The sequence below is a fragment of the Staurois parvus genome, unplaced genomic scaffold (assembly GCF_062004578.1).
Source record: "Staurois parvus isolate SC_StPar_1 unplaced genomic scaffold, SC_StPar_1.0 ptg000138l, whole genome shotgun sequence".
NCBI lineage: Eukaryota > Metazoa > Chordata > Amphibia > Anura > Ranidae > Staurois > Staurois parvus.
The window spans coordinates 1,704,157-1,716,679 of record NW_028317934.1 but is presented as its reverse complement, the minus strand read 5'-3'; the positions used below and the strand labels follow the sequence as shown (position 1 = coordinate 1,716,679).

Here is a 12,523-nt window from a genome sequence, read left to right as displayed (position 1 = left end):
TTAATTAATATCACTACTGGGTGGAATGAACTTCTAACCAATTTTGGTGCTGTGTTCACATTTTTTGCCTTTGGTGACCAAGACAGTTTTTAGAAACTAATAAAACACATCATACACAAGTTCACTAAACAAAATTCTGTACTATGTTATCTGACAAAAATGATCCCAGAGATTTATAAGATAGTATCTGTGATTTTCTGTTTTCTAACAAACTGTCATAAATCATCTGTTCACTCATAGCAACATCATCACTCTACACTATGGCCCCAATTATGTCCTCTTACCAGTAGTCTCCCTTCCTTCACCCAGGTGAAGTGGCAATGCAAAAAGGTCAAGGGAGTCTCTGCTTCAATTCACAACAGTCCTGGCTCTTAAGCTAGCTGACAATTCTCCAGATGATACCTTTGAAAAAAGTTGACTGCTCAGCATGAATGAGCCAAAAGTCAAGCCATGTGTGGCAGCCTTTGGTAACAACGGTCCATCTGCCTGCTGGACTCAGGGAGATGTTGGGGGAGATTTACTAAAACTGGAGCACTGAGAATCTAACTTCAGCTTGTTCAATTAAGCTTTGAAAAAAAACCCTGCAAACTGATTCTGTTTCTATGCAGAGCCCCACCAGATTTTGCACCATGTGGTTTTATTAAATAACCTTATTGTGCATTCATTTTCATGGGCCAGGTACAGTGCCAGTGCATTACGCTAGAGGCACCTAGCTCAATTGTGGATGCAAATTGCTACTGCAGTGATAAGTGAGGAGGGGTCCTTGGTTGGAATATAATTTAAAAGTAGAGTTACCCTTTAAAAAACCATATACATATGTGTGTGTGTGTGTGTATATATATATATATATATATATACACACATACTATATTGCCAGAAGTATTGGGACACCTGCCTTTACACACACATGAACTTTAATGGCATCCCAATCTTAGTCTGTAGGGTTCACTATTGAGTTGGCCCACCCTTTGCAGCTAGGTCAGCTTCAACTCTTCTGGGAAGGCTGTTCAAAAGGTTTAGGAGTGTGTCTATGGGAATGTTTGACCATTCTTCATGAAGCGCATTTGTGAGGTCAGGCACTGATGTTGGACAAGAAGGCCTGGCTCACAGTCTCCGCTCTAATTCATCCCAGATGTGTTCTGTCGGGTTGAGGTCAAGACTGTGTGCAGGCCAGTCAAGTTCCTCCACCCTAAACGTGCTCATTCATGTCTTTATGGACTTTTCTTTGTGCACTGGTGCGCAGTCATGCTGGAACAGGAAGGGGCCATCCCCAAACTGTTCCCACAAAGTTGGGAGCATGAAATTGTCCAAAATACCTTGGTATGCTGATGCCTTAAGAGTTCCCTTCACTGGAACTAAGGGGGACAAGCACAACCCTTGAAAAACAACCCCGCACCATAATCCCAGCTCCACCTAACTTTCCACTTGTCACAATGCAGTCAGGCAAGTACCATTCTTCTGGTAACCGCCAAACCCAGACATGTCCATCGGACTACCAGAAAAGAGTGATTTGTCACTCCAGAGAATGCATATCCACTGCTCTAGAGTCCAGTGGTGGCATCCTTTACACCACTGCATCCGATGCTTTGCATTGCACTTCATGGATGTAAGGCTTGGATACAGCTGCTTGGCAATGGAAACCCATTCCATGAAGCTATCTACACACTGTTGTTGAGCTAATCTGAAGGACACACAAAGTTTGTAGGTCTTTAGCTATTGACTCTGCAGACAGGTGGTGACTTCTGCGCACTGTGCGCTTCAGCTTGCGCTAACCCTGCTCTGTCATTCTACATGACTTACCACTGATAAGAACACCTGCATCCAATGATTTGGAGGGGTGTCCCAATACTTTTGGCAATACAGTGTGTGCATGTATGTGTGTGTGTATATATATAGATATAGATATATATATATATAGATATATATATATATATATATTTAGCAAGCACTGATATCCAATAATATTATAGCAATAGTTATATGATGTTCGTTATATGATGTTCAGTAACAGGCTGCACTAAATACAGTGCTCATCTCATCTCATACAGAGATATCAAACCTTTAAAATATCTAATACAGTATATTATATATTTATTTATATTGTGTCTGTTTTATCGAAAAATAATAAATATTTAATCTATTGGTCAAATCACAGTTGCAATATAAAATAATTAAAAGTGTACGGATAATATTTCTGTGTGTTCATTTCACGTATACTGCCTTAAGAGAGGCATCAGATTTATAAAATGTAATTAAAGTAGGATTTACACAGTTATGATTCCATAGTCATGGGACTAAAAAAAATAAAAATGCTTGTTATAAAATTAGATTTTGGGTTTTGTTGTACTCATTGACGTTCATAAGTTAATACATTAATTACCTTACTTTGAAATGTTTCTGAATCTGGTGTTACATGCCTAATGGGTTGTGTCTGTTAGGTGTCACTGGAACTAAACAGCAAATTCAATAATCTGTGATTTAATTTATTATATTTTTCACCATTTAACCTCCTGCAGGCTCCCTAATGTCTTTTCAGATCTATATTAAATTAGGCACGGATGCTAATGAAGGGCAATAAACGAGCCTGTCAGTGGATTTGTCTTTCATTAGGCACATTATACTCTTACTGAGCTGTAAATGAGTAAACATTAGTTTTGTTAAACCAAGCAAAAGACAGAGTGAAATCAGTCTTAATTGTAGACCCTAAAGCCATACACATTTTTCTGTACCTTTAACATTTTTCAGAGGATCTATGAAAGACTCTCCAGAGGAGATATAAATATCAGCATCACGGGGAATGTCTTTGGGTTCAAAAGCTTCAGTGCCGTCTGACAAGAATATACGCCGGGCAGCCATGTTTAGCTTTAATTTCTCGGTGCATCTCTCCAGTAACTGCCGCATACAAGGTAAGAGAAAATGGCATTCTGTTACTGACAAGTTCAAATATTTGTCATTTTAGAATTATTCACTAAAGCATGGACAGTAACCCACAGCAAAATGGTTATAATTCACTTTAGGGTGAATGTGTTCTTATCCAACAAGGAAATGAGCAATTATAGCCTGCAACAAAATTACCTTTGGCATTCAGGAGCTGCACCTTGAATGTTTTAAAATGCATTACCCATGGACATGGCTAAACTGCTAAAAAAAAAAGCGAACGTGGGTTTAGGGAATTAAAAAGTGTGCATGTGTCATGTACACTGTATATATCTTTTTTATTTATGTGCCTTTTTTTTATTCACATCAGTTCCATGTTCTTAGGACAAAAGAATACTTAAACTTGTTTGACAACTTTAGAAGCCTAGTAGTAAAAATACTTATGGCTGCTGAAAGTAATAAAACTGAATAATAATATAATTATATATAATAATATAATTATATAAGATGCCTCTGGATGTTTAGGAGCACACAGAACATATATCCTTGTTTTCTTCACTTTCTTTATGCAAGCAGTTTTATAAAAAAAAAAGGTCATGCAGTACATATGCCTGTACATGTCTATGCTCTAACTAGGGTCTAAAATGCCATGGCATTTCCTTTGGTTTGGGTTTATATTTTTTTTATTCTTTATTTTGAGAATTTATGAGTACAAAAAGAGAAAACAAAACAGTCACAGCATATATCATCATATACCTCATATAGCATGGGTTTCAGATTTTTCTACCATAACATTCATTGGCTTTGCTGGACTCTGCCCATTCAGAGAAAAATATTAGGCAGTTTTCTTGAATTTCACTCTATATCTCTTTTAAAGATGGATGGGGGGGGGGGGGGGGTCTATTGTAGCTAAGCTCTATGTCAAGCCACCAATTTTATTTGAATGTAAAAGATAATGTAAAATAAAGATGTAATTGCTAATGTATTAATTAATGAAATACAAGAAATGTAAAATGAATACATGCAGTTTTGACCAACAAGAAAACAACATTGAAAGGGGGCACATTAACATGTACAACCATGCCACCTCTGTAATTATCAGTGGAATGGGTGTGCTGTGGTCTACATTTTTGTAAGCTGTGGCTCTGATGATCCACAGCAGCTGTTTAAAAACTGGCTTTTCTGGGCTCTACCAATTTAGAGAAAAATATTAGGTAATTGTCTTTAAATTCATATTATATCTATTTTAAAGATGGATAGAGGGGGCATACAAACAGGCTAGAGGGGGCATCCAAACAGCCTCTATGTCAAGCCACAAATTTTATTTAAATACTAATATAATATAATTTAATATGCCATTACTAATGTGTTCATTAATGACAAACGGGAAATATAAATGATTCCATGCACATTATGATGTATAACTATGCCACCTCTGTAATTACCAGTGGAACTGTTGGTGCAGACACATTAATGGGTGTGCTGCGGTCTCCATTTTTGTAAGCTGTGGCTCTGATGACCCATGGAAGCCGTTTAAAAACTGGAACTGCTCTGTATCCAGCAAAAGACATGTGAGGTTTTTTCACAGAATACCTGAAAAAAAATCAAAATGATGTTATACTTAATCTTGCACTGTCACACAAAATTTACACACATATAACTGAACCATATAATAATGGGAAGCTGTTATTAAAAGGAAGACAGGTCATCTCATAGTTTTGATGACAAGTGCGCTTCATTTAAAACTCAACGGAAAGCTGTGACTTCAGGTTCTAAGGCAGTCATGGTGTTTAACAATATTTCATGTGTCTACACCAGGATTTCTCCACCGGTGTTATAAGGACCCTCAGGGAAACACAGGAATTATTTTAAATATAGTTTACAGTATTAAGAGGAACTATGGAAAATCATATATGAAATATATAATAATATAATATACAAAAGGCAACTATTGTGCTGTTCATATATATATATATATATATAAAGTATATAATATATATATATATACAGTATATATATATATATATATATAATATAAAACTCCAGTTTTGTGAAATTTTTGATAATTTAATGCAGGGTAGGTATTAAAATAGCAAGCTTTGAAAATAATATAGTCTATTTTAAAAATGCTTTATGCCTCTTATATGTAATGTAGTTTTAACACCTGTTTAGTTTTCATCTTCCAGTAATAAGGTGACAACGCTATTCCTTCTGCAGTGAAATTGCACAGCAGCATTATCACCCAGCGTTATCACCCAGGGTCTTAGATGGACTTGTAATTCTAGATGAACTCCTAGATTGTAAGCTCGAAAGAGCAGGGCCCTCGATCCCCTCATGTTTTGCATTGTATTGGTATTGTTCTGTCCCCCTTTGTAATGTACAGTGCTGAGCAAACCATTGGCGCTTTATAAATACTGTATAATAATAATAATAATAATAATGAACTAGTACAAGACAAACAAACTAAAGCCCAACTTCAGCTCTAACATAAACCTCTGTGTAAATGCTATTGACAGCTCAATACAGGTTTTAAAATGTTATACTTTAATGCACTAAATACTATTACAGTATCTGTTGTATCCAGCTGGAAATGTTCAAAATTCACGTAATGCTCCCATACTGATGCTTATAGTATTTCATTCTCAAGCTGCAATTAAATAAGAAGAAAATACGTTGGGTTGGATTTATAGAGATGCCAAAAATTAAAAGTATATTCTTTTTTATTTGTTACAAAAATTAAAATCAACAGGTCAATAATCATAACATAAATAAAAGCAATGGGAACCAGCATATATTGTATATCTTATTCGCCAAATGCTGATAACTTGTTCATGCATGATAGCCCAAACGTGTTTCAACTCATAGAGAGTCTTCATCAGGGAGTGAAGCACAGGGTGGACTCTGAAATATAAATGCATGTAAATGGCACAATAAAATAGAATACATATCAACAACAGTATTTCAACAAACTGTATGAGAAGGGTTGCCTATATTACAATCAAATGAGCAAAATAAATAATTGCTGGTTAGAGTGGACGCACTCCACTCTAACCAGCAGATATTTATTTTGCATATTTGATTGTAATATAAGATACACAATCTGTGGTTCTCATTGCTTTTATTAAATGTACAGTATGTGGTGATTATTGACCTGTTGGTTGATTTAAGTTTTTGTAACAATCTTCTAATTTAATTCTAGTATGGATGTGGCACCATTTGCTTCATCTAGGTATGGACTGACCTTTCTGAACTGTAAGTTGCAAGATTTTCTACAAGCATAATGCAAGAAAAAGGAATGATACTGTCCAACTATATTATTTTGCCACCCTGGTTTCAAGTAAGTCACCCTTAATGGGAAGGTGACAGTAACTCCTTAAAGTAATATACAGTGGTTTTGCAAATAATATCTTTTTTTTGTTTGTTTATAATGGCCAGGACTAAAAGATAAACTAAAATAAACCCAAAAAATAAATATGAGATGTTGCAGCTATATATTTTACATTCTTATTTTTAGCAAGTGAAGCGTTTAGCTTCATTTACACCTCTGCCTGTCAGGGTTTAGATGCATTTTAAATGCATTACCTATGGAATGTGCATTTTGAAGGAGACTGTACCAATGATGCAGCAAATGTAATTACTTTTGAAGGCAAAAGACAACAAAACACAGAGGTATGAATACACCCTTGGGCTTCTTCCCACATATTTACTTGTCTATCTTTATCTGCTTTGTTGAAAAAAAAGCCTGTTTACAGTGATCTATAGCACAAGCTGTAATTAACACATACCCAGTTATATAAGCCAGATCAGTGACTTAAGCCTTGTACACATTTCTAGTTTTTTTTCGTTCAACCCAGTGGGCTTAACGAGGTAAAACACTGACAGCTCAGGAGAAGCCACTGTATTAACTAGCCAATGTTAGTACAGCGATTTCCCCTGCTCTGCTATTGTGTTCTGACAAGGGGGAAGGCCCCCCACCAGAACACTCTCATCAGGGCTCTCAGCCATTGGCTGAAAGTGCTGATCGGGAGCTGATCGGTAGACTTTTTTCAATATTGCCCCATTCAACAGAAGCCAGCTGAATAGCCGGCTTCTGTTGGTCCGGCTGCCCTACACACGGGCCGGATGTAGGTCAGTTTCTATTGAACCGGCTAATGCATACTAGGTTTTGGAATTTACTAGCCATAAATCCCTTCTTTTCTTCTAAAGCCTCATGCACACAGGACTTTTTTAACTCTCCCAAAAGCTAGCAGAAAAAACTGCCTGATGTTTGTAAAAGTGTCTAATGCTTTCCCAAGTGTTTAGGTGTGTTTACAGGTGTCAAGTGTTTGGGCATTAATTAATTTCATTGGCCAGAATAAATAATTTATTCTGGCCATTAAAATGAATTAACGCTCAAGTGCTAAATGTGTATAGCTTTAGGCATGTTTAGAAGTGTTTTTTCTGCCCAAACTTTGCTGCTCCTTGACCCACTGGCCGAGGGTTTTTTCCTGTCTCTAAATGCTGCTAAAAGTCGACGTGTGCATGGACACACAGGCTAAAATACAGGGGAGTTTAGAGGCAGGAAACAAAAAATGCCTAGGAGCATCTGCAAAAATGTGCATGAGGCCTAATGCGTATAGTAGAAGGAAGGAGGTTTTGATTCCCCTATATAGATCTTTAGTGAGACCTCAGTGAGAATACTGTGTCCAGTTCTGGAGACCTCACTTCCAAAAATATATTGAGAAGATAGAACAGGTAACATAGACAGGTAACAAATATGGTGAAAGGTCAGAGGGATAAAACATATCAAGAGAGACTTTAGGAACCTAATAAGTACAGTCTAGAGCAGGGGTGTTCATCCTTTTGATCTTCCTGGACCACACTGGAAGAAGAGGAAGTGTCTTGGGCCACACAGAAAATACACTAACAATATGGCTAGCTGATGAGCAGAAACAGTCGGGCAGATCACAAGTTAACGATCACTGATATCGATAATGTACCTATCTGAGTGATAAAACTTAATTTTTTTGTAAGATTTTTTATTCTAAAAATAAAAGAGGGCAACATAAAACTAGTGGGATATTTAAAACTGTTTTTGATAAGCTAACACATCAGTATCTGGTTTGATGGATGTAGTAGCAATTCTCAATGAATTCTCAAGGTGCTCATTGGATATTTTGGTTCTAATTTTGTGCCCTTTGTGTTCTTCATCCTTTAAAATAGTTGCTCACAAATATAGGTGCTGCAGAAAACTGATGAAAACATGTGATTGTGAAGAGTGGGATATTTTTCTTTGGGAAGATAACATTTATAAGTCCAGGAAAGAGACACTGTATAATTTTTTTTTCGGCTGCATGTGCTCACAACGTGTAAACGCATTTTTACAAAAATCCCTCCCCCCCCCAAAAAAATCAACATTTTTAAGTTTCCAATTTTGTGTTGTGGCACATTATTTGCCATCTTGGGCTGCAACCTGTAGGCTGCAGTTTGGACACCACTGGTCTAGAGTAAAGAAAGGAAAGGGGAGACATGATTTAAAGTGGAGCTCCATCCAAAAGGGGACGCTCTGCTTGTTTGCACACCTCGTTTTGACAAGTACCTGCTCCCACTACCAGCTCAGTTCGCCTTGGCCTTGAGCTGGAAGTTCGCCCCCCCCCCCCCTCCTTCCCCCGCAGTCTTCTCGGACACTTCATAGGTCCCAGAAGACTACGGGACAATTCACAAGGTGCAGCGCGACTTGCACATGTGCAGTAAGAAACTGGCTGTGAAGCCGGGAACCTGGAGGCTAGTGAAGAACTAGCCCGGGTAAGGACAGAGCTGGACTCCTGGACAGGTGAATGTCCTTATATTAATATGTCAGCAGCTACAGTATTTATAGCTGACTTTTATTTTTTTAATTTTTTTGGGGTGGGGGTCTGGAGCTCCTCTTAAAATTATAAAATACATCAGGGGGTGACAAAGGTTCAAGAGGGCAGTATTTTCAGTATGAAACCAAGATTAAGAACAAGGGGGCAGGACCTCAAACTAACAGGAGGAAAATTCAAAACTAATCTTAGAAAGTATTATTTTACTGAAAGAGTATTTGCTGCTTGGAATAGACTTCCAGGAGAGGTAGTAAGTCAGTTAACAATATGTGGCTTCAAACATGCTTGTGACATAGATCTATACTCAGACAAAAAAGTTAACAAATAAAAAAATATAAAAGCATGTATGAATTAAAAATCACTTGATGGACCACGTTTTCTTTTTCTGCCATCACTTTCTATGTTTTTATTGTTCTATCATGAGAAAACCACTGTGTTCTACGAATCAAGTGTGAGGGGTTCACCCTATATCAAATGTTTATTTGTAATACAAAGCTTTTAAACTAAATTAGTAAAAGATAAAAACGGATAAAACATTAATTTATAATGATAAATCTGGAGAGTAATAATAATGAAAATAAATAAACCTGCATGTATATGTCACATGCATTGTGAATGCTTTCAATAGTTCCCACACATACAGTAAGTCAAAATTTCACTATAGTAGCCGTGTCACTCATGATTACATATGGAGTTGGAAGATAAGGATGACAAAAGGGTGGGAAAGAACAGGGCTATATGAAGTTTATAAAATATAACACACAAGAAAAAGAAAACTTGTCATCTAGAACCAGGAGCCTTCTTCAAACGATCATGTGTTTAGAAGTACCTTGTAAATTAATTTATGAATAGGCTGGCAATGCACCATACTGCTCAAAAAACCAGACATGAACTTTTTTAATGCAGCGTATCACAATGCCCGATACATTTGTTGTACTGCAGAATGGGTGCACTGCAGAATGGGTGTGTTTCTGACTACTGTAGTTGTGAATTGAGGTGTCGTTCTAAATGAATAGCACTGCAAAGCACCGTGCATTGTGCATTACCATGTACCTTTTTTTTGCAAGGCAGTACCACAATGCACAGGCCTGAATGAGCCCAAATGGGCTGTTGGATGAAAAGTATGCTAGCAGAAAAAATTCAATCAGAATTGTTTTACCTTGATATCTGATTTGCCGAATGAATAGTTGATTTCTAGAGACAGCGCTCTTTTTAAGCATTGTTCACAGGAATTTTGTATAACAGTTATTTTACCTATTTTGCTTGTTTTATCTATGTTTAATATTCTGTGAAAATATGTATATCAGCAACAGAGCAGCAAGCTTTCTGTATAGTACAACAGTGCTGTAACCGATTCCAGGAATACGCAATGCAGGGGGGACTGAAATGGTAGCAAAAGGCAATAAACTCTTGCACCACAATATGGGCGCCCATCCATGGAAAGCATGGAAGGGACCGAAAAAAAAGTACTGGTATTTATAGCTTACGCAAAATAAACTTTGGTTCAACACACGTGTTTATTTTATTAGATAAAAAATGTGATAGGATAACATAGTTGCAAATGCAGAACAGTCATTACACCTATAGTAAATGTTTTTATCCAGTATATAATAAGGGTGCAGACCAATGTCAATGCCCCTCACCTCCAGAATATAGAATATAAATATAGATAATAAAGACAAGACCAACACATGGAATCAGTGCAGAGATCAGTGATGGCCATTGGCCCAAAAAGAGCAGCAAATCAGGTTTCATTTTACTGTAACCAGAATAGATAACATTTGATTGATTCCTGTATATTAATTCATATAACCATAGCTCTTTGTATAACAGGATATAAAACATAGATATGGAACTTATATAGGAAAATGCCTATATTTGATTTAGGTCGGCAATTTGGTTCACAGTTGTCCACTTCCCAGCCTTTTTGGAAAATATGGCTGCATGATAGATTACTTTAGATTTTTAAAAAATTTGCATTTTAGGCTATTTTTTATGACCTACAAGTATTTTTTTCTTGATATAAAAAGCTTATATATATAAAATGAAAAAAAAATGTTATGTTATGTGACTTAGAAGTGTTTCACCTAATATATCCAAAGTAAACAAAATGAAGAGATAGGTCACTGCACACACTTTTAGGGGCACTGGCCCGGGTCCAATCCATGTAAAAAAAAAGATGCAGGATATGCAGCAGGCAGTTGGTGCACGCAACAGGACCTACAATAGGAGGAATTTTACAAAGTAGTTTAATCAATGTCAACGTTTTGTAAAATAAAGACTGTGAAAACGTATCTTTCTGCTGACCTATGCTCCCAGAACCACTCTGTTCAGTAGAAAACTTTCTCTTCCTCTGAAGTCCATGAGGAAACTGATACTTTAAGAATATATGAACCCAACATTTCATATTTCTGAAAACGTTTCCTGTTCTCTTCGTATTGCTTCCTGCCAGTCCCTCTGCCTCCGTATTAAAAACTGACCACATTAGGCATGAGAAAACACCATGGTCAGTTCTCTAGCCTGCTCTTCTCCAACTGTCCAACTTGTCCTGACCCCCCCTACACAGCATTTCACTTGGAAGTTTAGTGTGCTGCTGTTTCTCCTCCCCTAGCTATTTTGTGGCTGAGAACAGAGGGAATGTGATCAGTTAGAAAAAAAGTATTTATAATGTTTTTTTTTATATCTATACACAAATGTTTGCCTTTCATTTCTATTTTAAACTGAATAAATTGTTTTACAAGGTGAGGGTTCACATAAACTTTAGGGGAATGCCATTCTCTGTGGTCCCCTACAGCTCACTCATTCCTCCTGTTGGGTTTTAAATATTTCAAAGAATGATATATGATAAATGTAAATCTAAATGAGACTGTACAATTATTGGAAATCTTGCATGTGGCCAGCTTTGAGCTTTAAAGGAACTCCAGGCAGGTAGAAAACACATAAAAAACACATTATTTCAAATGTAACTATCATACAGTAAATACTTGAATTTTACTTAGAAGAAGCTCGGGAATTACAAAAAAAAGAACAATCCTACTCAACTAGGTGGATGCAGGATCCATGTTGCATCTGTCCCCCACCAGCTCTAAGCCTGAGAATTAAGCGGCTGAAGACTGCTGAAAGCTTGGTACTCAGTATTCAGTCTGCAGAGAGCCAGTAACTCTCAGTCACTGGCTCTCTGCTCTGACCCTCCAGCGCTCACTGGAGTGCTGGGCTGTGCAGGGGGCAGGAGCAGCTGGCTCAGCCTTCCAGTGACTAGTTGAGAGGCTGAGCCAGCTGCGGGTCCATGCATCTGGGTGGATCATGACTGTAAAATTGGGATCTTTTCAAGTGACGTCTGCTGATGGCGGACTTTAGCCTGTTGTCAGCTGAAAACGGTTCATAGGAAAGAAGTGCACTCCTGTTATCCATAGAAGTACAGCTAACAAAGCTTTGGCCCTACTTCTCTTTAATCTCAGCTTCCTATATTCCCTGTGGAGGATTACTCACACTGGGAGAGGGAAGGTCAGCCCTGGGGGCCATGCAAGTGTCTTGCAAGCACAAGTGTTGGCAAGGAACATGCTGACAGGAGGTGAGAGCACAGAGACAACTAGTCTTGTGCAATCAGTTTGTTGCTTCTCCACGACCAAGCTGTATTGCTTTACTGTAGTATAAAAAAGTCAAGTCACCAACCTGACTGCAAATTCAGCAGAGCTGTGAAGATCTTGAGACGCATGGCTAGAAATACAAATCCATCGGCAAGTTAAACAGCCAGGGTCTTTTGATGGTATATTTAGCTGTTTGCTTAGTTCAGCTTGAAATAT

General features: G+C 37.5%; 1 protein-coding gene across 1 annotated transcript in view; it reads right to left on the bottom strand.

Moving 5' to 3' along the window:
- LOC149465259 (doublecortin domain-containing protein 1-like) overlaps window positions 1–12,523 on the bottom strand; it is a 192,380-nt gene that overhangs the window by 113,686 nt on the left and 66,171 nt on the right. The window contains exons 4-5 of the mRNA XM_089673492.1: window positions 4,323–4,470; window positions 2,730–2,892 (exon numbers count right to left, since the gene is read on the bottom strand). Of these exons, the coding sequence (XP_089529618.1) occupies window positions 2,730–2,892; window positions 4,323–4,470 (311 nt within the window). The remainder of the gene's footprint in view (window positions 1–2,729; window positions 2,893–4,322; window positions 4,471–12,523) is intronic.